Source organism: Phocoena phocoena, chromosome 5 (assembly GCF_963924675.1).
Source record: "Phocoena phocoena chromosome 5, mPhoPho1.1, whole genome shotgun sequence".
NCBI lineage: Eukaryota > Metazoa > Chordata > Mammalia > Artiodactyla > Phocoenidae > Phocoena > Phocoena phocoena.
Window position 1 is genome coordinate 94,295,573 of NC_089223.1, and position 26,884 is coordinate 94,322,456.

Sequence of the window (26,884 nt, forward strand, 5' to 3'; positions counted from 1 at the left end):
ATGAAAGTTAAATATAAAGTAACCAACTCATAAAAGATACTCAGACATTAGTCTCTCCCTACTCTCTACCTCCTGTTCCCTACCACCACAGAAGAGAAGGCTTGGAAGTAACATGGTAGTTATCTGTAAATATTTGTATGGCTCTTCCACTAAAGTAGGACTGAACTTTCTCTGAATGGCCCAATGAGTAGAATTAGGATCGCTACCTAGAAGTTAGGTGGAAACAGATTTCAGGTCCATATAAGAAAGAATATTTCTAAAGATCAGACATTTTTTTTTAAAGGGGAAAGGGGAAAAGATTCCCTGGTTGCCTTATCATTAGAGGCATTCAAAAGCATCAGATGAGTGGTTGGAATAGATGACATTTTAAAAGTAAATTTCCAGTCCTTACATTCTGTGATTCTATGAATTTAAGTAATAAGGCAGACCCAAGTATATATAGAAAATAAGTAATGTAGTTACTTATTTAAATTATTTTGATGTTCTAGGCAAAGTGCACAAATATATATGTTAACATTCTGAGGCTGAAAAGTCATTTAGTTTAGTGTGGCTTGTAGTGTATAAAGCAAGGGAGAGAATGGTAATAGGTGAGGCTAAAGAAATAGGTAGGGGTAAGATTGTGAGAAAGCCATGTAGGAAATATTAAGGATTTTGACTTTTCTTAGGGCCCTAGAAAGCTGCTAGGTTTCTTTAAGCAGAGAGTAACAAATCAGATTTTCTTTTATAAAACTATTCTGCCGTGGTATAGATTGGTAAGCTCTAACTTTGTCTACTTGCATACCAAATTTTTTTAATGTAGCACATGTATGTGTGTATCTATACACACCAGTACCTTATATGTACTAATATTTCCACAAATTAAAATTTTTAAGGTTGAAATAAAGATGTTGTAAACAATTTTTAAATGTCTTGCTAATCGTGGTGACTTCACCCCCAGTATCTTATTACACAGTGTAGACTTTGGAGCGTTTCATTAGTAATAATACAGGGTATAAATCCTTATTTCAAATGGTTTCTTAAGAACTAAAAAAACTTTTGGACTGACTTCACTGTTCATACCTTATAGTATAATTAATAAAATGCTCATACTAGTAGTAGCAGGATTAGTTCTGCCTTTGTTTGTCTATTATTTGCTAGTGCTTTTTTCACATTATTCTCACTGTAATTTTGCAACAATACTCGTTTAAGTCATTTGTTCATTTTGTGATTTATTTTATTCAGATTAGATGCTATAATCTGTAAATCCAGTAGATAATCTAGCCATAAATAATGTAGATAATTTATGGATTGTCTGACCTATAAATCTATAGAATTATTAATCCCAAATGGTTTTACAGGTAACTTTATATAACCTTAAGGCAGTAGATAATTCTTATCTTTTACAGACTATTTTAAAGAATAGAAAAGAGAGAAATATTGATATAATCTTTATCAAAACAAGGCACAGATAGCAAAAGAAAGAAAATTTGCAAGCTAGTCTTATTTACAAACCTAGGTACAAAAATTCTAAACAAAATGTTGGCAAATTGAATATAGTGAATTATAAAAACATTATAAATGTTTTTATAAATTATAAATGTTTATAAACATTATAAATGTTTATATAAATTATAAATCATAAAAATATTATAAATCATCTGTGGGGAAGCACAGATGATTCTGCATTTGAGACACCTTTATGATTTTACACATTACCAAAAAAAATCAGCCATATCATCCTAATAGATACAGAAAAAATTTACAAAAGCTGACACATTTATTATAAAAAATGCTTATCACCCCAAGAATAGATGAGTACTTCTGCTATGAGGGACATCATAACCAAATGATTTAAAGTAACAGACATGATAAAAATTTTCAGCATTTTATGAGACGTCTTGACTCATGTAACGTGATGAGAAAAAAAGAAATATGAAAGTAAGCAATAATAAGTAATAGTTATAAGGAAAGAATGAACAAAATTGTGGTTACTTACAAACAGTATGATTGTGTATATAGAAAATATGAAAGAATATCTATGTAAAGTTTTAGAACTGATGAAAGAGTTCAGAAAAGGTACTACTCACAAGGTTAGTATGATAACATCCAATTAGAAAATCCAGTTTTTAAAAAATCTTCTACAATAGCAACAAAAGCAGGAAAAACATTAAAACACCTAAGAATGAAGCTAATAAACTAAGACCTTATGGAGAACATTATAAAACTTTATTGAAGGTTATAAAAGAAGACTCCCAAAATGAGTGATTATATTTTAAATGAATGGGAAGACTCTAGAAGATAGCAGTTCATCTTTAATGTACTTAATAATTCAATGTCATTCTAGTCAAAATTCTGATAGGGTTTATTGTGAAAAATGACTTGCCAATCATAAAATTTATGAGTAAAACTTAAAAGAGCCAAGAATTACCAAGTCAATGTGGTGAGGGACTTCTCTAAAACATATCAAGATTTTGTATAATAATTCAAACAGGGTGCTATGGGCCATATACAAATCACTAGGACAGATTAGCAAGCCCAGAAGAGATGTCATTATAAATCACCAGGATGATGGCCTGTTCAGTAAATAGTTCCAGGGCAATTGCTTACCCACTTGGAGGGGGAAAAAAATGGATCCCTACCTTACACCGCTCACAAAAGTAATTTTAGTTGGGTTAAAGGGCTAAATGTTAAAAGCAAAACTAAAAGTTAGAAAAGATAAAGGATTATATCTTAATGAATTTAAAATAAGAATTTCTTAAGATGCAGAAATAACAATCCATGCAATAATTGTGTAAATTTGTACTAAAATGTAAAACTTAAGTGTTACAAATGTCACTGTGAAGAGAGTGAAAATTCAAGCCTCAAATTTGGAGACAGTATTTACAACTGATGTAACTAACAACCATTTAGCTAATCAAACAGAACTATAGCCAATGAGGAAAACATGACACCTTAGAAAAATAGGCAAAAACAGTTATCAGAAGATTACAGAATAACCAAATAAGCAAAGTAAAAGATGCTCAAAAGAATATCCTGCTCAGCTTTCACCCCAATATAGGGTTCTTTTATTCTGTCATATAAAAGATGGTAATTCAACCTCTGATTGACAATAAGTACATGCAAAAAATCGTTGTTTGACAGCTCTGACAATTAAGCTCCTATCTCTGAAACATCCACCCTTCATTTTATATTTCTTCCATCTGCAGTAATTATTTTACTCAATAGTACTGTAAATATTTGTAGAAATTATTATTATTATTTTTTTTTTGTAGAAATTATTGTATCTCCAGACTTCTCTTTCCCATGCTAACCTTTAGGGTTTTGGGATTTCTTTTCCATCTGCAACAATATGAGAAAATTTTTCCTTTTACTTATTATTAGTGCTGTAAATATTTGTTGAAACTATTTTGTCTGTCTAAACTTCTGTTTTCCATGCTAATCTTTATATAGCTTCTCTAATTGTTCTTCATAAATCAGTTTCCATACTTCTCATTTTCCTTGTCCTCTCTTCCACAAACTGTAGACTGACTTAAAATATTGTTGCCCTGAGGGATACATTCCTGTTTGCCTCTCCATTGTACCTTCTAACCAGGTATTTCAAATATTAGAGAGATTTCTTTGTGCACTTTCATTTCTGCAGATTTGTATAAATACTCTGAGCCTCAGAAACTGGGAGAAAGTAAGTTATGAATTCTTTTGTCCTGGAGCAGTAGCTTAAAAAACAGGTAGAAATAACATTAGCATAACCAAAAGTAATTTTTTTTCGATTTTAATCTGGGCCCAAAGTAAAAGCTTCTCCTGAATTCCAAAGTACAGGAAGAAGTTTGCAACTTACGGACCTTTATCATTATCGTGACAACCATGAAGAATTTACCAGTTCTGTACAAAACAAGATCAAACGTGGGCAGAGATGAAAGAGCAGCACTTTATTGGCCTTGTTGGTGGTGTTGTCTACCATGAGGTCTAGTGAATATTCTGGTAGAATTTTCATTATACTAAATTTCTCACTTCATTGTAATTGTTTCCGTGTTTATCTCCCCACTGTAATCAACCTTTGGGAGCAGGAACCTGTGTATTCACTTTTGTATCCCCAGGGCGTGTATGATATATGACATATTGGATTTACTGGATTAAAAATCTTCACTATTTTCAAATGCTATTGACAGCTGAACTGAGAACTGATACTTGATCATTGGATTTATGGTTTTTTAGCAGTGAAATTTCTTATTTTAAACATATTGGATGGAAATTATCCTGAAATATCGTTATACTTTCTTTAACAACATATGGAACATTGTGTCATGATGAACATTAATTATTGCACTGACCTGTAATGACTTGACATTTTTAGAATTATTCTCCCTTAAGCTAACTGGCAACAGATTAAGTTAAAAATACTTTTAAGAAATTATTATTTCACATTGCTATCAGTAGGCTAAACTTTGGAAATCATGTCTCCTAGATTGAATAAGATTTTTTAAAAAAATAAATTATGTATGAGACATATAAACTAGGCTTCAGGTAAATTTTATATTTCATTGAATGAAATATATAAATTTCAGTGATATGTTTAATTGTTATTAAGTATCCTTTGTTGCTGCTGCTGCCATTCTAGTCTGGTTTCTTGGCTGAGATTAAGGTAGGTGACACTGTCAGCTGAGATGTTAAACTATAATTAAAAGAGCAATGTATCATTTTATGATATCACATATTATAAACTACACTGTTTATAAATGAAGTTTGTTGTTACTCTGTTAGGAAAATACTGAATAGTTTTGTTTTTTTTTTAATTTCAATTCAGAAGATATTTCTGTATCTACTAATGAAGGCAATAAAATTATCCATCTTGTTTTTCTATGCTGAACTTCTGTTTTCCAAGGCTGAAGACATATGGAAGAAAATGTTATGTTCCATGCTTGAGAAGATACCATATTTTAGTAAACCTGAAGAATAAAACATATCTAAATGATTCATGTCCCTTCTGATCTAACCTTCTCTAACTCTAGGGTTAGACGAAACAGGTGGTTTTTTAAAATTCCAAATCAAAGCCATATCACTCATCTGCTTAAAAACACTTAAAAAAAAAACAAAACAAAACACACACACACACACACACACACACACTTTAATGGCTTTGAATTGTCCTTAGGATAAAGTCTAAAATCCTAAACTCACCAAGATCCAGATCCTACCTATCTATTCAGTCTCATCTTGCACCTTTCTTTAGTCTTCATATTGGTTTTCTCTGTTTGTTGAATGTCATATACTCTGGCTTCAGAACATTTGTACATGCTTTTGCCTCTCTGTAGAAGCCACTCTACCCCCTACCCACACCAATTTTTTCTAAATAAATTTTACTTGGTTTTTCTTCAGGTCTCCATTTAAACATCACTTCTCTAAGAAAAACCAACCCCCACACCTCCTAAATTGGATGCACACAGACATAACACATGCATTCTTACTAATTACCACCAAAATTGAGTTTCGGTCTCATATTTTCCCATAGCATCCTGTATTCTTTTGTAGCCTCATAACCCTTGTAATTGTTTCCACCATCTTATTTTGTTCTTTCTGTTTGTCCCATTTGTTAAGCTTTTTTCCCTCCTTTGTTATTTTCTTTTAGATTGCATTTTTTCTTTGCTAATTTTGAAGTTATATACTCTACTGCTGTTCCGTTAGTGGTTTCCATAGAAATTCTTTAATGCTCAGTTAACTCAGCAGTTAATGTAAGGAATTTTTCTTTTTTTTTTTTTTTTTTGACTGCGTTGGGTCTTCATTGCTGCATACAGGCTTTCTCTAGTTGCGGCAAGCAGGGGCTACTCTTAGTAGTGTTGCGTGGGCTTCTCATTGCAGTGGCTTCTCTCGTTGCTGAGCACAGGCTCTAGGCGCGCGGGCTCAGTAGTTGTGGCGCACGGGCTTAGTTGCTCCACGGCATGTGGGATCTTCCTGGACCAGGCATCGAACCCGTGTCCCCTGCATTGGCAGGCAGATTCTTATCCACTGTGCGACCAGGGAAGTCCGGTAAGGAATATTTTAACTTCTTACCTGCCCTGACACGATAGCCATTTTATCAATGCTTTTGTTCTCTTTTTATGATATCACAATTAAAACATTGTAACTATTTTATATAATCAAGTTTTGTTTAGATTTACATACATGATTACCTTTTTCCTTTGCTCATTATTTGTTCTTATATCTCGAAGTGTCTTCTGGAATCAGAGATTCCTTTTTTTTTAACATCTTTATTGGCGTATAATTGCTTTACAATGGTGTGTTTCTGCTTTATAACAAAGTGAAACAGCTATATATATATATATATATATATATATATATATATATATCCCCATATCCCCTCCCTCCTGCGTCTCCCTCCCACCCTCCCTATCCCACCGCTCTAGGTGGTCACAAAGCACCAAGCCCATCTGCCTGTGCTATGCAGCTGCTTCCCACCACCTATCTGTTTTACATTTGGTAGTATATATATGTCCATGCCACTCTCTCACTTCATCCCAGCTTACCCTTCCCCCTCCCTGTGTCCTCAAGTCCATTCTCTACGTCTGCGTCTTTATTCCTGTCCTGCCCCTAGGTTCTTCAGAACTTTTTTTTTTTTTTTAGATTCCATACATATGTGTTAGCATATGGTATTCGTTTTTCCCTTTCTGACTTCACTCTGTATGACAGACTCTAGGTCCATCCGTCTCACTACAAATAACTCAATTTTGTTTCTTTTTATGGCTGAGTAATATTCCATTGTATATATGTGCCACATCTTTAGCCATTCATCTGTCGATGGACACTTAGGTTGTTTCCATGTCCTGGCTATTGTAAATAGTGCTGCAATGAACATTGTGGTACATGACTCTTTTTGAATTATGGTTTTCTCAGGGTATACGCCCAGTAGTGGGATTGCTGGGTCATACGGTAGTTCTGTTATTTTTTAAGGAACCTCCATACTGTTCTCCATAGTGACTGTATCAGTTTACATTCCCATCAACAGTGTAGTTCCCATCAACAGTTCCCTTTTCTCCACACCCTCTCCAGCATTTATTGTTTGTAGAGTTTTTGATGATGGCCATTCTGACCGGTATGAGTTGATACCTCATTGTAGTTTTGATTTGCATTTCTCTAATGATTAGTGATGTTGAGCATCCTTTCATGTGTTTGTTGGCAATCTGTATATCTTCTTTGGAGAACTGTCTATTTAGGCCTTCTACCCGTTTTTGGTTTGAGTTGTTTTTTTGATATTGAGCCACATGAGCTACTTGTATATTTTGGAGGTTAATCCTTTGTCAGTTGCTTCGTTTGCAGATATTTCCTCCCATTCTGAGGGTTGTCTTCTCGTCTTGTTTATGGTTTCCTTTGCTGCACAAAAGCTTTTGAGTTTCATTAGGTCCCATTTGTTTATTTTTGTTTTTATTTCCATTTCTCTAGGAGGTGGGTTGAAAGGATCTTGCTGTGATTTATGTCATACATAGAGTGTTCTGCCTATGTTTTCCTCTAAGAGTTTTATAGAGTCTGGCCTTACATTTAGGTCCTTCATCCATTTTGAGTTTATTTTTGTGTATGGTGTTAGGGAGTGTTCTAATTTCGTTCTTTTACATGTAGCTGTCCAGTTTTCCCAGCACCACTTATTGAAGAGGCTATCTTTTCTCGACTGTATGTTTTTGCCTCCTTTATCAAAAATAAGGTGACCATTTGTGCGTGGGTTTATCTCTAGGCTTTCTGTCCTGTTCCATTGACCTCTTTTTCTGTTTTTGTGCCAGTATCATACTGTCTTGATTGCTGTAGATTTGTAGTATAGTCTGAAGTCAGGGAGCCTGATTCCTCCAGCTCCATTTTTCTTTGTCAAGATTGCTTTGGCTATTTGGGTTCTTTTGTGTTTCCATACAAATTGTGAAATTTTATGTTCTACTTCTATGAAAAAATGTCAATGCTAGTTTGATAGGGATTGCCTTGAATCTGTAGATTGCTTTGGGTAGTAGAGTCATTTTCAAAATGTTGAATGTTCCAATCCAAGAACATGGTATATCTCTCCATCTGTTTGTATCATCCTTAATTTCTTACATCAGTGTCTTACAGTTTTCTGCATACAGCTCTTTTGTGTCCTTAGGTAGGTTTATTCCTAGATATTTTTTTCTTTTTGTTGCAGTGGTAAATGGGAGTGTTTCCTTAATTTCTCTTTCAGATTTTTCATCATTAGTGTATAGGAATGCCAGAGATTTCTGTGCATTAATTTTGTATCCTGCCACTTTACCAGATTCAGTGATTAGCTCTAGTAGTTTTCTGGTAGCATCTTTAGGATTCTCTATGTATAGTATCATATCATCTGCAAACAGTGACAGCTTTACTTCTTCTTTTCCAGTTTGGATTCCTTTTATTTTTTTCTTCTCTGATTTCTGTGGCTGAAACTTCCAAAACTATGTTGAGTAATAGTGGTGAGAGTGGACAACCTTGTCTTGTTCCTGATTTTAGAGGAAATGCTTTCAGTTTTTCACCACTGAGAACGATGTTGGCTGTGGGTTTGTCATATATGGCCTTTATTATGTTGAGGTAAGTTCCCTCTATGCCTACTTTCTGCAGGGTTTTTTTCATAAATGGGTGTTGAATTTTGTCAAAAGATTTTTCTGCATCTATTGAGATGATCATATGGTTTTTATTCTTCAATTTGTTAATATGGTGTATCACATTGATTGATTTTTGTATATTGAAGAATCCTTGGATTCCTGGGATAAACCCCACTTGATCATGGTGTATGATCCTTTTAATATGCTGTTGGATTCTGTTTGCTAGTGTTTTGTTGAGAATTTTTGCATCTATGTTCATCAGTGATATTGGCCTGTAGTTTTCTTTCTTTGTGACATCTTTTTCTGGTTTTGGTGTCAGGGTGATGGTGGCCTTGTAGAATGAGTTTGGGAGTGTTCCTCGCTCTGCTGTGTTTTGGAAGAGTTTGAGAAGGATAGGTGTTAGCTCTTCTCTAAATGTTTGATAGAATTCACCTGTGAAGCTATCTGGTCCTGGGCTTTTGTTTGTTGGAAAATTTTTAATCACAGTCTCAATTTCAGTGCTTGTGATTGGCCTGTTTATATTTTCTGTTTCTTCATGGTTGTCTTGGAAGGTTGTGCTTTTCTAAGAATTTGTCCATTTCTTCCAGGTTGTCCATTTTATTTCCCTTTCTCTTCTTTGTTCACACTGCTCCCGGGGTTCAGCTTTGGATTTGGACTCGCTGTAGGTCGCCTGAGGGCATCTGTTCTTCACTCAGACAGGACAGGGTTAAAGTAGCAGCTGATTAGGGGGCTCTGGCTCACTCAGGCTGGGGGGAGGGAGGGGCATGGAATGCTGGGTGAGCCTGTGTTGTCGGCAGAGGCCAGCGTGATGTTGCAACAGCCTGAGGTGTGCCCTGTGTTCTCCTGGGAAATTGTCCCTGGATCACGGGACCTTGGCAGTGGTGGGCTGCACAGGCTCCAGAGATCCTTTTAATAAAGGTCTACTGGTCGTAAACCTTTGGGATTATTTTTCCAGTTTCTTATTTTTTTTTAACCGTGATCTTCAAAGAGATTTTTTTTCTGGGTACACAAGTCTAAGCTGACAATTATTATTTTCTTAGCACTGCTACCGTGATAGTGTCTTGGCTTCTATTTTTGCTATAACCACCCAACAAATCATCTTTTCTTTGTAGGTAATCTTTACACGCTTTTTGTTTAGCATCTCTCTCTCACTTTTCTCTCTGTGTTTTGTTTATGCTTTTTTGCAGGTTGTCCTGGATATGTTTGGGTATAGATTTATTTTTTTTTCTTTTTATTCATTTATTTATTTATTTATTGGCTGTATTGGGTCTTCATTGCTGCATGCGGGCTTTCTCCAGTTGCGGTGGGCGGGGGCTACTCTTCATTGCGGTGCACGGGCTTCTTATCATGGTGGCTTCTCTTTTTGCAGAGCACGGGCTCTAGGTGCGTGGGCTTCAGTAGTTGTGGCACGTGGGCTTAGTAGTTGTGGCTCATGGGCTCTAGAGTGCAGGCTCAGTAGTTGTGGCACATGGGCTTAGTTGCTCCGCGACATGTGGGATCTTCCCAGACCAGGGCTCATACCCATGTCCCCTGCGGTAGCAGGCAGATTCTGAACCACTGTGCTGCCAGGGAAGTCCCGGGTGTAGATTACTTTTCTTCATTCTGCTTGGAAGTCCTATCATTTCTAAAACCGAGGACAAATTTCTTTTATCACTTGTGATTTTTCAGCCATTATCTTTTCAATGTAATGCAGCTCCCATTTTTTCTTTTGTCAAAATTTACTGAGACATATTTTGGATCCTCTCATTCTATCCTTCATATCTCTTATCTTCTCTTTCATATCTTCCACCTCTTTGTCCCTTTGTGTTATATCCTGATTACTTAATTTAGAACTATCTCCAATTCACTGATTCCCTCTTGAGCTATTCTAATCACTGTTTTACCTTTGTCTTGAGTTTCTAGTTTGTTATTATTTTTCCATTTCCAGAAGTTATTTGTTACTGTTTTGAAATATGCCTGTCAGCGTGCCCCTAATTTTACAAAAAGAATCAATAAGCAAGATATCAAGAGTGATTTGAGAGGATTATTTTAGGTAAGGTGGTCAGGAAAGCCTCCCAGAAGAAATGAGTTTGAACAGAGAATTGAATAATGAGGAGAAGTCCTCCACATGAAGATCTGAGGGCAGGGCATTCCAGGCAGAAGAAATATCAAAAACAGAGAAAAAAATATCAGAAATCAAAGAAGGCAGGAGCAAATCAGGTGTGTTTGAGGAACTGTATGAAGATTGTCTCAGTCACTTAAAAATCAAGAGACTAGTCAAAACTTTTCCCTAAAGTCAGATTATAGAGTGTCAAGAAATTTAATTGTTATGGTATATTTAAGCTGGATTTTTCTCTTTTCTGTTTTGTAAAGAATATCACAAAAAGCCATGCACTTTAAATTCAGAAGTTCCATAAATAAATGTTATTTACCATGTAACTGTCACTTGACTAACCTAATGAGCTGTACGAAGTATAAAAAGAAAATCAATTTCTTTATAGCCATTACATTTCCTGAATATTTGTTATAGTTTGATATAAAATTGGCCACTCTATCACCACATGGTTTCCAGGTGATAATTCACTGAGTTTTCGTTTCCCTTATAATTTTTTTTATGTATTTTCCCTCCAAATACAGCTTTCATAATATGTACCTTAACTTTGAAGTTATCAGTGTGCCAAAATGGGGTTCAAAATAACAGCTTGAATAGAGTAAAGCTGATATTACTTCTATATTTAAATCTTCCTCTTAGTTTTCTGTTACATGAAGAACAAAATTTAAGTTTCCTTTCCATGACCTACATGGCTTTGCTAAGACCTTGTCCCTGTCTACCCCTCTGGACATAACTCCTTTTCCTCTCTTCCTGGCTTAGTATGTGCAAGTCACACTGTCTGTCTATTTCTGACACATTCTAAGCTTACTTCACTTCTGAACCTTCACTCTTGCTGATGGCTTTCCTGGATTACTCTGCCTTTAGATCTTCTTCTTTCTCTGGCTTGGCCCTCTTCATCATTTATATCTTAGCTAGAATATCAGCTTAACAATAAGACAATAAATTCCAGTGTATAAAAATAACTTCTGGGTGATAAAGAAGAAAGCACCATTAGAAAAATAAAAGAGAAATAGTAGTCTATGAAAAAAATATTTATAATTTATATTACAAAATAAAGGACTAATACTCTAATGCATTAAGAGTTTCAAAAATTGAGAAGTGAAAGATATACCACTGATAGAAAAATGAGCATTGTTTTACTGTCAATTCATAGAAGAAGAGGTTTTAAAAGCCTTTAAACATAGGGAAACACACTTATAAACTCATAGGAAATAGTCATATATGGTTCACACCTATCAGACTGATAAGAACTCAAGTTTAACAACATAATCTTTCTGGTGAGACTGTGAAGAAACAGGCACTTTCTAGTATTCTCATTGCTAGGGGAATACTAACTGGTAGAATCCTTATGGAGGGGAATTGACAATACAATACATGTTAAAATTATATATGCATTTACTCTTTGAGCCAGAAATCTCACTTCAAGGAATTGAGCCTATAATTACACTTACACAAATATTGATGATATACACTCAGGGTTATTCATTGGGTGGCATTACTTACAATAGCAAGGGATTAGAAGTAACCCAAATGGTTAACTAAATTACTGTACATCCACACAGTGGCAAACTGAGCATTTGAATAAAAAGAGTGAGAAAGATCCCTTATTAGTGACATTTTCAAGTTTTAGGAGATAGAAGCAAGATGCAGAACAGTATATATATATGTTCTCTTTTTGTATAAACAAAGCAGGAAAGATAAAACCTATAAGGGAATGAAGTAAATGAGGCGGAGGAGGCAGGATAGAAGTGTTGTGAATGGACCTTGTTATGTAGTTTTATATAAATGTTCAGATCCCAAAGAATAAGCATTTTTTAAAGTTAAAGCAATCCCTAAAATTTGAAAAAGAATGTAACAAATGAGCATAGCTGCATCAAGTTAGTAATATATTAACAGTAAGAAAAGAATGATGTCAGGTGACTTTACCCAGTATTTTGACTATACATTCTTGGTGGAATATATTCTAAGGACAAAGGAGTGCTTCAAAGAAATTCTAAACTTCTTTTAGTAATATTAGTAATAATATTGCCATTGTTTGTTATTTTGGATCTCTAGGATAAATCAAATATATAATCATGTTAACATTGTTTTGGGAAACCAAGATTTTCAGGGTAAGAGAAGAAACAAATAAGTGTAAAATCAAAGTAAACACCCTGTAATATTACATATGTGTAGATTGGAAATGTCACTGCAAACTCATGATTTTTTTTCTTTTCAAAAATGTGCATTTCTTAGTCTGACCACTGAAATATTCTAAAAGCAATAACACGACAGCTCAGTGGCATTGAATTTAGACCAAGATTGTGGTCTTCTAAACATTATTTTCCCTTAAAGGGAAATAGGCTTCCTTGGAATCCAGGTCTGGATCAGAAAATGTACAAGATGAGCCTGGAACATCTTGTGCCAGCAAGCAAGGACGTGCCAAAGACTAATTTGTCAACCAAATACAGGAGGCAATGTTAAGGGTTCCCCATTGGCCAAATAAGAGAACATTTAAGCATCAGAAGGAAGAACATTTTCAACTGAAACATGTTGAATGTTTTAAAATCCATTAGTTCATGGTAATCCAAAAGCAAAACAAAAACAAAAACAAGGTGCCCCTCAAAGTCATTAGTCTACACTGGAGAAGCATAGCATACCAACTCCTTATTTTGAAAATGAGCAATTAGAGGAAAGAGTTAAGCATTTATTTTGCTTTGCTTTTACAAATTGTATTTCAGGACAACCAAATAGCCTTTTGAGGAAGATTCTTAAAGAAGAATTTCAGTTAATAAATATGGCAGACACGACAGACTTAAAGTATTATTATTTTGCAATGCCTAGTAAGATAACTGAATCAAACATTATCAGAAGATAAAACTATTAGAGGAGAGGTTGCTTGGGGAACTTTACAATGGAGAGGTCAGGCTGTTGTCATCAGAATACACTGATCACTTAGGCATCATTAGAAATAGACTTTATACATCACTTGTGAAGTATTCCTGCCAGAAACGTTGAACATGAATCTAAGCGATTTTTTAGGTCAGTGGTTCTCAAATGTGGTCCAGGAAGCCCTCAGTGTCTCTGAAACTCTTTCAGGGGATACACCAGGTCAAAACTAATAATAACATATTATTTGCCCTTTTCACTCTCATTCTCTTACAAGTGTGTAGTGCAGTCAGTCAGAGGCTGATGTATGATTTCTGAACACATTGAATATAGAAGCATATATGAGAATCCAGCTGTCTCCTATTAAACAAGAAGCTTAATAGAAGCTAGGCATTTAAAAGATTTGCAAAATTATTTTTTAAAGTTCTCACTTTATTTTGACAATATTATTTTTCATTAAAATGTTTTATAAACATTTATAGAGTTATCAATTACAAATATTTAAAGTTTTTAATTAGTTTAATTTATAATATGGTAAATATTATGACTCACCTAAACAAAAGTTCTTTGAGGTCCACAGTAATTTTTAAGAGTGAAGAGATCATGAGAACCAAAAGTTTGAGAACCATTTGCTTTAGAGCAAAGTAAACGACACCGTAGGAGAGCAAAAAGAACAAACCATAATGTGAGACATTCTCTAGTAGAACTGATGACCTGGCCTCTTCAAAAAGTCAGTGTCATTATTTTAAACAATGAGGGAAAGGGCTGCTATAAATTTTAAGAGACATAGCCATCAAGAATAACACAGACAAATTAGCTCCTAATTTGAACATACAAACTATAAAAAGACATTTTGGACTCACTAGAGGAAATTCAGTACAAACTAAGTATTAGGTGATAACAAGGAATTTTTATAGTTATGTACAAAAATGTTCATATGTTTAAAGATGCATAAGAATATAGAAATGATGTGACAGCTGGAATTAACTTTAAAATACTTAAGTAGATAGAGATAAATAGAGCAAGTGTAGCAAAAATTTAGGTAATTGTATAAACTGAAGAGTGGATAGAAGGAATCATTCTATATTTTTGCATTTTTGAAAGGTATCTCAATTAAATTTCTTTTTTAAGAAAGAGCAAGTCATCTTCCCAGAGGCTTTAACTGATCATTTATTCCAACATACTAACCTCTTCGCACCTGCCATTGTTGTTATTCTGTTTGTCACTGTGTTTTATTTTCATTGTAAGGCCTTACCACCTTGTGAAATCAATATTTTATTGACTTTTCTTTGTTCTACTAGAATGTAAATTACATGAGAGCAAGAACATTTTCTGTTTTGCTCCCTACTGTTTCCTTTGTGCCATTTAGAGAAATGACTGGCATATTATAACCATGCAATAAATATTAATCAAATGAATGAACTGTAAAGCTATGCACTGATCTTTTATTTATCCACCCAGAAGTAACTGATTCGGTTTTCAATCCTTCCAAATCATTTTCTGGAAAAACATACTCAACACACACACTTACACACTCTCGCTCTCTCCTCCCAGAGCTCATTCCCACAAATCATTCATTATATAATCCTCTATAAGTTGTATTTTTAAAATATTTTTAAATATCCATATGTCACTGTTTTTCTGCAGATCCATTTTAATACTTAAATTGATCTACTTAGCTGAATAGTATTCAATTTTCTGGAAGGATCACATTATACTTAATTCTGTATCTTCAGGTATATAAGTGAACATGCTCGAGCTGATATTTTGCAGTCAGTCTTAATTTTTACCTTAGGACATATTCCTAGAAGTGAAATTGCTGCATAAAACAGCATGCATAAAGCTGTTAGAAGTCAAGATAGTGGAGGTAGGTGTAAGGACCAGAGGAGATATGATGGGGGGCTTCTGGGTTGATGGTGGTGATCTAGGTACTATTTACATCGAAATGTTCAGTTTGTGAAAATTCATTAAATTGTGTAGTTAGGTTCATTCTTGTTATGAATGTTGTATTTCAATAAAAAGATATTTAAAATTCATAAATCACTATTAGATGAGCATGTTAAAGGCTAGCAAGTCTAAAGTCTTCCAATATGATGTTGTAATAAGTATACATCCCACATTTTAAATGTTTGGTTGAAACTTAAACTTACATAATACACAGTACAATACATGGGATAAAAAAGAGAGTGTGTTTTTTAAAATATTTTTCAAGGTATTGACTTGAAGCCTTTTGAAACTTTGCTTTAGTTCAGTATTTGTAGGAATAACTGAAGAAAGAAAAAAAGAACTGCAGTGAAGGGCTTCCCTGGTGGCGCAGTGGTTGAGAGTCCACCTGCCGATGCAGGGGACACGGGTTCGTGCCCCAGTCCGGGAAGATCCCACATCCCTCGAGCGGCTGGGCCCGTGAGCCATGGCCGCTGAGCCTGTGCGTCCGGAGCCTGTGCTCCGCAACGGGAGAGGCCACAACAGTGAGAGGCCTGCGTACCGCAAAAAAAAAAAAAAAAAAAAAAATGAACTGCAGTGAAATTCTAAAATGGCATATGGTGGAAGTGCTGAAACCCTGTTTAATTTTACCAGTAATATTTCCTAATTAAATTTAGTATTATTAATTTTTATATTCTAAATTTACTATAAGCACTTCACTCTGATTTATTTTGTCCCTTGTCATTATTAGTAAATAGTAGGTGAGTGAATTCTTACGGGATTTCAGCTATGTATGCACTAAATAAAGACACATCGAGAAAGCAATAACTCTTCCCTTTTAAAAAAGTGTTTGATGTGCAGAGGAAGGCAAATGAAGGAAGGAAAAACCAATGTTAAAGCTTAACTCATGTGCTACTCTGATATTATATTATTTCCTCCATGACCCTGAAACTTTAACTCAATGGTTAAAGAAGTAATAAAAACAATTTTAAAATAAAATTTGGATAAACCCAAGTGATTGCTTTTACACTTTGGTATTATTTTGTTAATAAGTTTGTGGGGTTTCTTCATGAATATATGCTCATTATGGCAAACCTGGGGAAAGCAGAAAATTAGCGAGATTCTGTTAAGTGTGTATTTTATATATATTTGTGCTTATCAGTAATACTGAAATCTTTGGTATATCTTTGTATATAAAACCACTTAAATACTATTCTCTTTTTTTTTTTTTTGTGGTATGCGGGCCTCTCGCTGTTGTGGCCTCTCCCGTTGTGGAGCACAGGCTCCAGACGTGCAGGCTCAGCGGCCATGGCTCACGGGCCTAGCCCCTCCGCAGCATGTGGGATCCTCCCGGACCGGGGCACAAATCCGTGTCGCCTGCATCGGCAGGAGGACTCTCAACCACTGTGCCACCAGGGAAGCCCAAGATACTATTTTCTTAAGATAGATGCCTAGAGGAGTGTGAACATTTTTAAGATTTTTGGTAGCATATTACTAGATTATTTAGAAAAGCATTTGTTCCTAAACTGGTAATGTGTGATGGTGGCAAATTTATTGCACCATTACCAACATTGTAACTTGACTTTTTAAAACATTACACAGATTAGAATTATAGTTGAATACAGAGTCTGGAATAAGTGCCTGAGTTTGAATGGCATTTCACTACTTACAGTTATCTTGGGCAAGATAATTAAAACCTCTTTTGCTTTCAGTTTTATCATTAAAAATTGCAAATAAATAAAACCTATTTATATATTGGGCTGTGTGAGCCCTAAGTGGGGTTAAGACATATAATGCTCTTAGAGTGGTGTTCTGCACACTATAAAAATGTTATGGTTTTATATATTTAGATTTTTATATAAGCTCTGTTTTCTAGAAATCAGTTAAATATAAATGCTCAATATTTGAAATCAGGGGAATCTCCTAGAGAGTACAGTAGGGAAAAACAAGAGCTGAAGGCTGACTAGAACAATACATTGAGGGGCTAAAAGAAAGACAGGAAGACCCATTTAAGGAGAGAGATAAGAGGTGATCAAAGACATAAAGTAGAAATAGTATTAAGGTATTTATTAAAACTGTTAACATAGGTTTGCATCAAACATCATGAAATGTTACACTGCATTGATTTGGATGAAAGTTTTATTGCTAGTGATTAGTGTTATTATGAAATTAAATTTGGAATATTTTCCCCTTGTCCAAACAACATAAAATGTATGTGATATTTTGTCATTAAAATTCACTTGCCTTCATGTACTGAATCTTACTGATATTTACATCTTTAATATTGATGATAGGTAATGTGTTTTTGGAGGTCTTTTAACTCATGTTCATACTCAGGTATGGACTGAGCTTGATGAATTTGTCTTGTATAGCAACCGGAGACCAATAGTATTGTGATGAGTTAATAAATACGCTTTTAATATATTTAATATTCATATTTAATTTAGTGGTTAGTGTTCATCAACTTGATATTTCTAAAGAAAAATCTGTTATTATTAGAGCCTAACGAATATAGAAATTGATGATTAAAAATCATTCTCAGCCTCTTTAACTGAACTGGAGTTTCTCTTTGTGTGAAGCTAACTTCTCTCCCATATAGATATCAACTTTTTGACTGTGCTGTCATTTTCTGACTAGCTGAACAAAGTTCATTGATTTCATGATTATTTTCTCAGTCAGGGTCTGCTGTATGCAGTGCTATATGCTTAGGATTGGTGTGACAGAATTGAGCAAGTCATTGATGAGTCAGTGAATTGGTCTTTATTGAGGTACTATTGCTTTCAGGCCCTTGCTTAGAAGTGAGTCTTGTGAGAAAATCAGCTAAGTAAGTATACTTAACTAGATATAAATAGTAAATAGATTCTAAACGTAGTTACTAAATCCCCACAGTACTATTGGGCTTCAGGTGCTAAACTAGGCAAATTATAATAACACATCATAAATACAGTATAGAAGAATATGAAGGGTGCTATGGGAATATGAAAGAAGGCTGGGGAAAAATTAGGAAAACCTTCTTTGAGGGGACGATCCGGAAGGATGTGTTAAAGTTAGCCAGGCCAAGAGAGCACAGAGCATACTTTGAAGAATGGACAGAGGCAGGTAAGAGATGAGAAAGAATGGTGTCCTTGGAGGAGTGAAAGACAATTCTGTATTATGAGGGTTGTACTTGTCTGCTTTTAATAGATTCTTCATCGGGAATTTGCAGGAGAATACAGAGCTGAAAATAATTTGTAAACAGAAATCCAAATCTTGGTTTTGGAATGCAAATTCTCAAAAAAATTAACCCAATAAAATGTTGATACTCAAGAAATTGCTTAATTTGGTCATGGTTTCAATTTTCCAAACACCAGTCCATTTTTAAAGTTATCTGGTAGTGTCATGTAGACAGTTACCTGACCTTGTTGGTAGATTACATCAGCCTGGCTTTAATCCTATATCTTTTGCACTAGTGTTTGCTGAGAAATAATTAAATCGTGTTGTTAATGCTCGGTCTACAACCAGTAAATGGAAACAATCTGTTTTTATTATTTGGAAAATTTTCTTATATACAGCAAAATGCAGTGTAATAATCATGTTCCTGTCACCCAGAACTAATAAATGTGTTATTTGATCATATTTGCTTCTAATATGTTTTCTCTTGAGGAACTATCACATCTTTTTGTTTATCCTTGAAAGCAACCTCTGACAATACCTATTTATGCATCTCTAAGCAAAATAGTTTTATGTGCTTTAGAGATTCACGTAAATGCATACCAAATGCATTCATGTTCATTTACTCCTGCAACTTGCTCTTCTTTCTCATCGGATTAGCAAAAATTAAAAATCTCAACAACACCAAGTGTTGTCAAGGTTATGGAAAAAAATTTTAGTAATATCTACAGAAGTTCAAAATGTATACCCTTCTGTCCAGCACTTACACTTCTAGGTGTGCATCTTAGAAAAGTTCTTATACGTGAACACAAGAAAACATTTAGAAGGATTTTTGCTTCAGAATTGTTTGTAATAGTGAAAAACTAAAACAGCCTAAGTACCTACCAATAGGTGAATGGTAAATAAATTTCAGTCTCTCTTTCTGTCTTCTACTTATTTTCTGTTGCCCTGAAGCATTTAGCATGATAAGTGCTTACTTTTTATCCATCAAGTTAATTATTAGTACTTTGAAAATGTATACACACAAAACAATCTAGTTATGATGTGATACCTCCATTGTGAAGAAGTGATGCTGATAGATGCAAATCAGCAGCGGCAAGAAAATGCCCTTTTTTGCCATTTCTGATTTTTTCTTTTTCTTAATTCTAGTTCCCAAGCTATTTCTCCCCTTCTCTTACTGTTTTTGTTTTTTCTATTTCAGATAAACCTAGGGGTTACTCTTTATGATTTTTCTAGGTCTTGAGCCACAGCCTTTATGATGGAAAAAGGAATCGTGATACGAGCAAAATATTTTAATATAGGTGACAAAACCACTAACAAAAAGTGAGATTTTTTTATAGATAACATGGGCAGCCTAGGTATGGAGAATGGGTTATGGAAAAAAGATAAAAGCATTTCTCACCTGGGCCACTGTTTAGAGTTCCTAAAGAAGAAGAATCAGGAATATAAGCCTGATTTGGGTAGTTCTTTTAAAGATGGAGCAGGGCTTAAGTCTAGCTCATCCTCGAGACTGAAATTAGCTATCAAACCAGCAATCAAGGAGTGGTCCAAAAAGGACAAGAATACCTTTACTGCCCTAGCTAGGGAGCTACAGCCTAGTTTTCACACTTAATGTAAAGGAGAGAGAGAAGGAGTTCTCTGCACCTCCTTATTTATGGTTTGTGGAGTAGTTAACCTGAAATCGACCATATCAAAAGTCTAAAATTTAGAACTGGAGAAATTCATTAATTTATTCTGTAACACTGACAAGGAATAACACATTTATGAAGAGTGTATTTTATATGCTATAAACTACATAAAATGAGCAGAATCAAAACGAGTGAATTCAGTGATAAATCTGAATATGGATTAGGTAGTAATGACGTTTTTGAAGATGGTCTTATAAGACCTTAAAATAGTAAAATTTTAAGTGCTGAAGAAGAGAAATGAGATAGTAAAGGAGAAGACAACATTCATTTCTCTATTTTAGTAGGTTATAGCACTCTACTTTTGTTTATGAAATACAAATGAGTAAGTCAGGATTCCTGACCTTGAGGAATTCAGTCTCATGGAAGAAAAAGATACGTAAATCAAAAATTGCATGAGAGTGTCGTAAGTGTTGTAGGATGCTGTTGACAAGGTGAACACTAAGATTCTACTTGGGGGGATCTGGATCTTTAAAGATGAGGCATTTGGCAAGTTGAAAAGTGGAAGGAACATTCTAGGCAGAGGGAACCATGCACTGCAGTTTGAGAGACCTGACACCACATAGGATGTTTGAGGAACTGCAAGTGGTTTAGATGCACAGGAAGTGTGACGGTTGAGATGAGTTGTTGACTAAGCCTAAGATTGGGCTGGATGGATAAACTGGGGCAAGATACTTCATTTAATAATTTTTTAAGGTAGTATGTACCATGTACTTTATTTGTCCAGTCTCCCTTTTTACCCTTTCAATCTAGGCATTTTAACCTCTAGCAATAACTGAATTCCTTCTAGTTCCTCTCAGTTCTTTTCAGCAAATATTTATTGAACACTTATTGTGTGCCAGCCACTATTGTAGGCAGTGGGGATACATCAGTAAATAAAATAGACATGATCTCTGCCTTCACATAGCTTATAGTCTGGTGGCTAACACTAATAAGTCAGTAAGAAGCTAGAATATAGCCTGCTAAATGCTAAATACTCTAGGTAAGTATTGCAAGTATAGGAACCTAGAATAATGACAACCAAGTTCAAGTTGTGTCATGAATGACTGAATGATGAGTAAGGTTTGGTGAATATTAGGATGAGTGTGGGGATAGAAGGAGAGGATTAAGAGACTTCTAGGCAGAGGAAACTAATTGAAAGCCTAGAGGTGAGAAATAGCATAACATTTTCCCAACAGGTGTCCCTGTTCCCCCCTTAGCCCCTTGCAGTCCATTCTCCCCACAGCAGATTGATCCTTTAAAAACATAAATTTAAATTGTGCCAGATTTATGCTTAGAATCCTCCAGTGGTTTCTTGTCTTTCAAAATAAAATTTCTTACCGTGGCCTACAAGGCCCTATGTGATCTGCCTGATTTCTGATTTCATCTCTCACAGTCTTCTTACTCCACTCTAGTCACCCTGGCCTCTTTGCTGTTCCTTAAACATTCCAGATATGATTCCATATCATAGCCTTTGCACACTGATCCTTCTACAAGCTTTCCCCAAGATAATCTGCTTGGTTGGTACCGTCACTTTGTTCAGGACTCTGTTCAAGTCCAAGAGGCCTTTACTGATAATACCTGATAAAAGAGCAGCTGCCTTAATCCTACCCTCATTACTCTTATCAGCTCACTCTGCTTTATTTTTCCTAAGTAGCACTGATCATCAACCTGAAATATGGTTGTTGTCAGTGGTGGTGGTGTATGAATTATCTAACTAGATCTCAAGCACTGTGAGGATAGATACTTTGTGTACCTTTTTTTTTTTTTACTGCTGGTCTCCAAGTTCCTAAAACAGTGCTTTGCACATAATTAAATTATTTTTAAACCTAGTTGAATTTTTTAGTATATTTTTTAAACATAGGTTTTCTTACAATTATTTCTTGTGGCTTTAATTTTCAATTTTTTAGCTATCCATAGAGATATATTCCCAGTATGTATTGCTGTGTTTTAAATTCATAGTTTTATTTTTATTCTTTTTGATTTTGAAGTTTATCAGATTAACAACATATCTGAATCATTGAAGCTTCATCTATGTAAATTCAATATTATAATAGTAATAAAATAACTACATGTTAGTAACAAATACATAGGCAGTTGTTTTCTAACAGTTTATTTTTCCTAAAATGTTATATTGTTGTGTCTTCATCCAATCACAGGTATAACCACAATACATTACATAGGCAGTGATTCAACTGTTGTACATTTCAGTTATTAAAAACAGGAAAATTTTATGCTGAGTTCTAAAAAATAGATTGGCTGTACATAGAGTCAAAGATTACCTAAAGTATGTGTTCCACATATTACTAGTCCTAGTAAACGCTAATTATCGCTTTCTTATTCATCATCATATTTTCTATGCTTTCTGTTTTGTTCAACGTACATTATTCCTGCTTTCCCAAAGCATCATCTGGGCAGCCTTGAATAGGAAGCACTCATGTTTCTATTGAATGAGCAGTCAATGGCTGTTCACTGCAGAACAGTAGAAAAGGTGACCAAGGGTGGATTTTAAACATTTTATATCTAGTCTCTTTGTTTCTTCATATCACTTGGCAGTGCCAGCTCCTTCTCTGTTCTTTTTTCCTATGTAGTGCCTTCCCAGTCATGTATTGTTGCTAAAACCACAAGATGAGTTGGTGATGGCCATGTGTCAAATACAAGTGTTAATTTTTAAGTCATGAATTAGTAGATCATCAAAATATGAAATGTTAAAATGTTAAGGATTACCTGTCACAAATATAAAGTTTTTTCTCTTGCAAAAATTATAGGGGATGGAGTGTTAGATCTCTCTACAAAGAAAACCAGCATAAAATCTGAAGAGTCATCCATATGTGATCCTTCTTCTGAAAATTCAATGGCTGGGTAAGCAATATCTAGGAAGTGTAATTTAATATTAATATAAAATTATGGAGAGAAGTCTTAATACTACTCTGAATAGATTGACATATATAGTTTTCTTCCAGAATTTTTGTCACTCATAAGTGTGTGTCTCTCATACCTTTCATTTGTCCTTTCTCTTTCTTTTTTATTCTTTCTGTTAAAGAAAAGTTATCAGAACAATCACCAAACTTTAGTTCATGTTACTAAAATGAACTACCAAATTAATCATAGAATACAAACTAAGAAGCAGGACGAGTAAAGAGAATTTTAAATTCAATATTTAGGAGGCAATTTTAAGGAAAATATGTAATTTCACTATTTAATTTTTTAAAACAATCAACCAGTTTTAAAAGTACTATGCTTACTAATTCTTACAACTAACTTAACAGTGTTTAGACTTTTTTCATTGTGTTCTAGGTGTGGTGGCAGACTACTTTATCTAGTAATCACCACAAAAAATCCTTTCATGCTTTAAAAGCTGTTGTTAAATTAATTAAATAATTAATAGTGAAATGCTGTTCTGTTGGATTTTTTTTTTTTTTTTGGTAACTTTTGCATCTTCCCATTAACAAACTGCATAGGAAGCTTTTTAGTAACATTTAAATCTCAGATGTAGAGTGTAATCTGTTTCAACTAAGGCTGTAATAGCTTTTTGAGTCATGAGGTATAGTGAGCTTTCTGTTTAAGAAACTTTAAAAGTTATAGTGATACATTCGAAATAGAAATAACATGTATAAAATCTAAAAGTATTTTACCCAAATATAACTTTATCTACTTGTTTCAGATTTTAAGTTTTTATCTAGAGAAAAATTAGTCTTGTGGAAATAAGAGGTATTTGTGTTTGGAAATATTCTTGCTGCTACAAATTTCCTTTAAAGGGGTTGACTCTTTTATTACTTGTTTAGCGGTAACGTCACTTTTCTACTAACAAAAACTCCTTTAGGATTTGGGTATTTTATATAATGGAGCTCTAATTGTAAAAAAATTATAAGTGTTGCTCTGCAAGCATCTGTCAGAGGAATAGCAACATCATGAGAATATTTTTACAAATACTGAGTTAGGATTTTATGTTCTTGGAAGGTCTGCCCGTTGAGGCCACCGTATGATTGACACATTGTCCTACCAGGACTATAGCGTTTGCTTTGATAAGGAGCAACTACTACATCTCACAGACTTAAAAGAGTCATAAGCAGTGATGTTACCTAAGCAAGGAGTATAATAAAGGAGTGGACCCTCCCCTTCCATAGCTGTGTGAGAGTCTCTCATGCATCAGTTTACCATCGTTTCATTCCATCCATCCAGGAGACTACACAGAAACAGAGAGGACTATGTGGAAAGAAGTGCTGAGTTTGCAGATGGTTTGCTCTCAAAAGCTTTGAAAGACATTCAGTCTGGAGCACTGGACATAAATAAAGCAGGCATACTTTATGGCATACCTCAAAAAACTTTACTTCTCCACTTAGAAGCCTTACCAGCAGGGAAGCCTGCATCTTTTAAAAACAAAACTCGAGATTTCAATGATAGTTACTCATATAAAGACAGTAAAGAAACTTGTGCAGTGCTGCAAAAAGTAGCCTTGTGGGCGAGAGCTCAAGCAGAGCGCACAGAAAAAAGTAAACTCAATCTACTTGAAACCTCAGAATTAAAATTCCCAACAGCTTCCAGTTACCTCCATCAGTTAACTCTACAGAAAATGGTTACTCAATTTAAAGAAAAAAATGAAAGCCTACAATATGAAACACATCCTACTGTACAGTTAAAAATTCCTCAGCTACGAGTAAGTTCTGTTTCAAAACCACAACCTGATGGTCCTGGTCTGCTGGATGTTATGTATCAAGTTTCCAAAACCTCTCCAGTCCTGGAAGGATCAGCTCTCCAAAAACTGAAAAATATACTCCCTAAACAGAACAAAATAGAATGTTCTGGGCCCGTAACTCACTCAAGTGTTGACTCTTATTTTCTACATGGGGACCTCTCTCCTTTGTGTCTTAATTCTAAAAATGGAACAGTTGATGGAACCTCTGAAAATACTGAAGATGGGTTGGATCGAAAAGATAATAAGCAGCCCAGGAAAAAACGTGGCCGTTATCGGCAATATGATCATGAAATAATGGAAGAGGCTATTGCAATGGTAATGAGCGGAAAAATGAGTGTTTCCAAAGCACAAGGAATTTATGGGGTACCTCACAGCACTTTAGAATACAAGGTAAAAGAAAGATCTGGAACACTGAAGACTCCTCCGAAGAAGAAACTCCGATTACCAGACACTGGGTTATATAATATGACAGATTCAGGGACTGGCAGCTGCAAAAACAGCGGCAAGCCTGTGTAGATTACTTGTTAGGAAAATGTGTGTATGTGCGTGTGTGTGTGTGTGTGTATGCGTGTTTGTGTGTGTGTGTATGTGCACAGGTGTGTATTTGTGTGTCTGTATACACACATGTGGGAATTACAGATGCTCACTCTGACAGGAGACATGAAATTTTACAGTTCAAAAACCACTTACATGCCTTTTGAAAAAAAAGTTTTATTCAGGGTTTTCACTGTGGACAGAACTATATAGTTGCTTACTTAATTCTGATAGTTTGTATTTAATCCTTGTATAAATAGGTGAAAAAGATTCAGGTTTTCTTTAGTAGTCAATAGCATAAAGCGTTGTGGGAAAACAAGTAATTGTCAAGTGAAACATTTTTATTGGTGAAAGACCACTCCAGCCATTCAGTTGAACCATCTTATAATGGAAATATATTAATAGTTTGTAAACATTTTTGCATAGCATACTTACATTTGTTGTAAGTATATCAAACAACCAATCAAAGTTTAAACAGACAGCTATCTCCACACTAATAAAAATTAATATATACAGTATTAGTACACTACAGTGCATTCTATGAAATATGAAATGCACTCAAGTGCATCCACCGGGAATAGAAAAGAAAACCTTAAATGATATGTATAATGAAATTTAATATTTATCATTTAATAGTTGATTTAGCAGGAAGTTGGGGTTTATAAGGTATATACTTTAAAAAAAACTGACACATAGTTAACCCCAGCAGCTATAGAGTCCTTTAATGTAAGATGGAATACTAAGAACAAAAAGTAATTTAAATTTAATTATTAAAATAATTTAATTTTGTTTTTCATTTGAAAAATAAGCTAATGTGTAAGGTTAGAAAAAAAAGTTGGAATGCAACTTAGAGCATGTTTATAATGTGCACAGAAAAAGCTTGAGAATGATAATTTTGGTTTAAAATGTGCTGGTTAGTTGATGTTATGACTACTTTAAATTTTAAGGATTGTGACACACTCCTACTATTGAAAAACCTCAGTGTAACTTTAATATATTTGCTGCTGTGACATTTCAAAACATTTTCAGTTTATCAAAATGAATTACAGATTTCATTTTGGTGGGCGATACATTATCATTTTGCTAATAACCAAATTTGCAGTTTGTTCAGGGTCTTGAATAGATTTACAGATATTTGACACTGAAGCTGTTTTGAACTTTCAGTAATGTAAACTCTCTACTAATTGGGTAGTTAGAAGCTGGGCAGTGCATTTTAACTTTTACTAGACTCATAAGAGAGACCAGTAATTTTATATAGCAGTTTCAAAATGTGGTTCAGAGTATCCATGTTGGATTTATGAAGTATGCAGTTTTAGTGGTAAAATGTTATAAAGCATGTGCCTCCATAGAAAGAATGGGGATTTGCTTCACAAATTCAAAATTCTTCGAGTGCCCCTTTTCTATATTAAAATTC

General features: G+C 34.5%; 1 protein-coding gene across 4 annotated transcripts in view; it reads left to right on the forward strand.

Moving 5' to 3' along the window:
- LCORL (ligand dependent nuclear receptor corepressor like) overlaps positions 1 to 26,884 on the forward strand; it is a 158,649-nt gene that overhangs the window by 104,679 nt on the left and 27,086 nt on the right. For 2 of the 4 annotated variants that reach the window (XM_065877812.1, XM_065877813.1), the window contains exon 6: positions 23,009 to 23,102. In XM_065877812.1, the coding sequence (XP_065733884.1) occupies positions 23,009 to 23,102 (94 nt within the window). Of the gene's footprint in view, positions 1 to 23,008; positions 23,103 to 24,422; positions 25,453 to 26,884 lie in introns of those variants that run through there. The other 2 variants (XM_065877811.1, XM_065877814.1) reach the window with 2 other exon arrangements.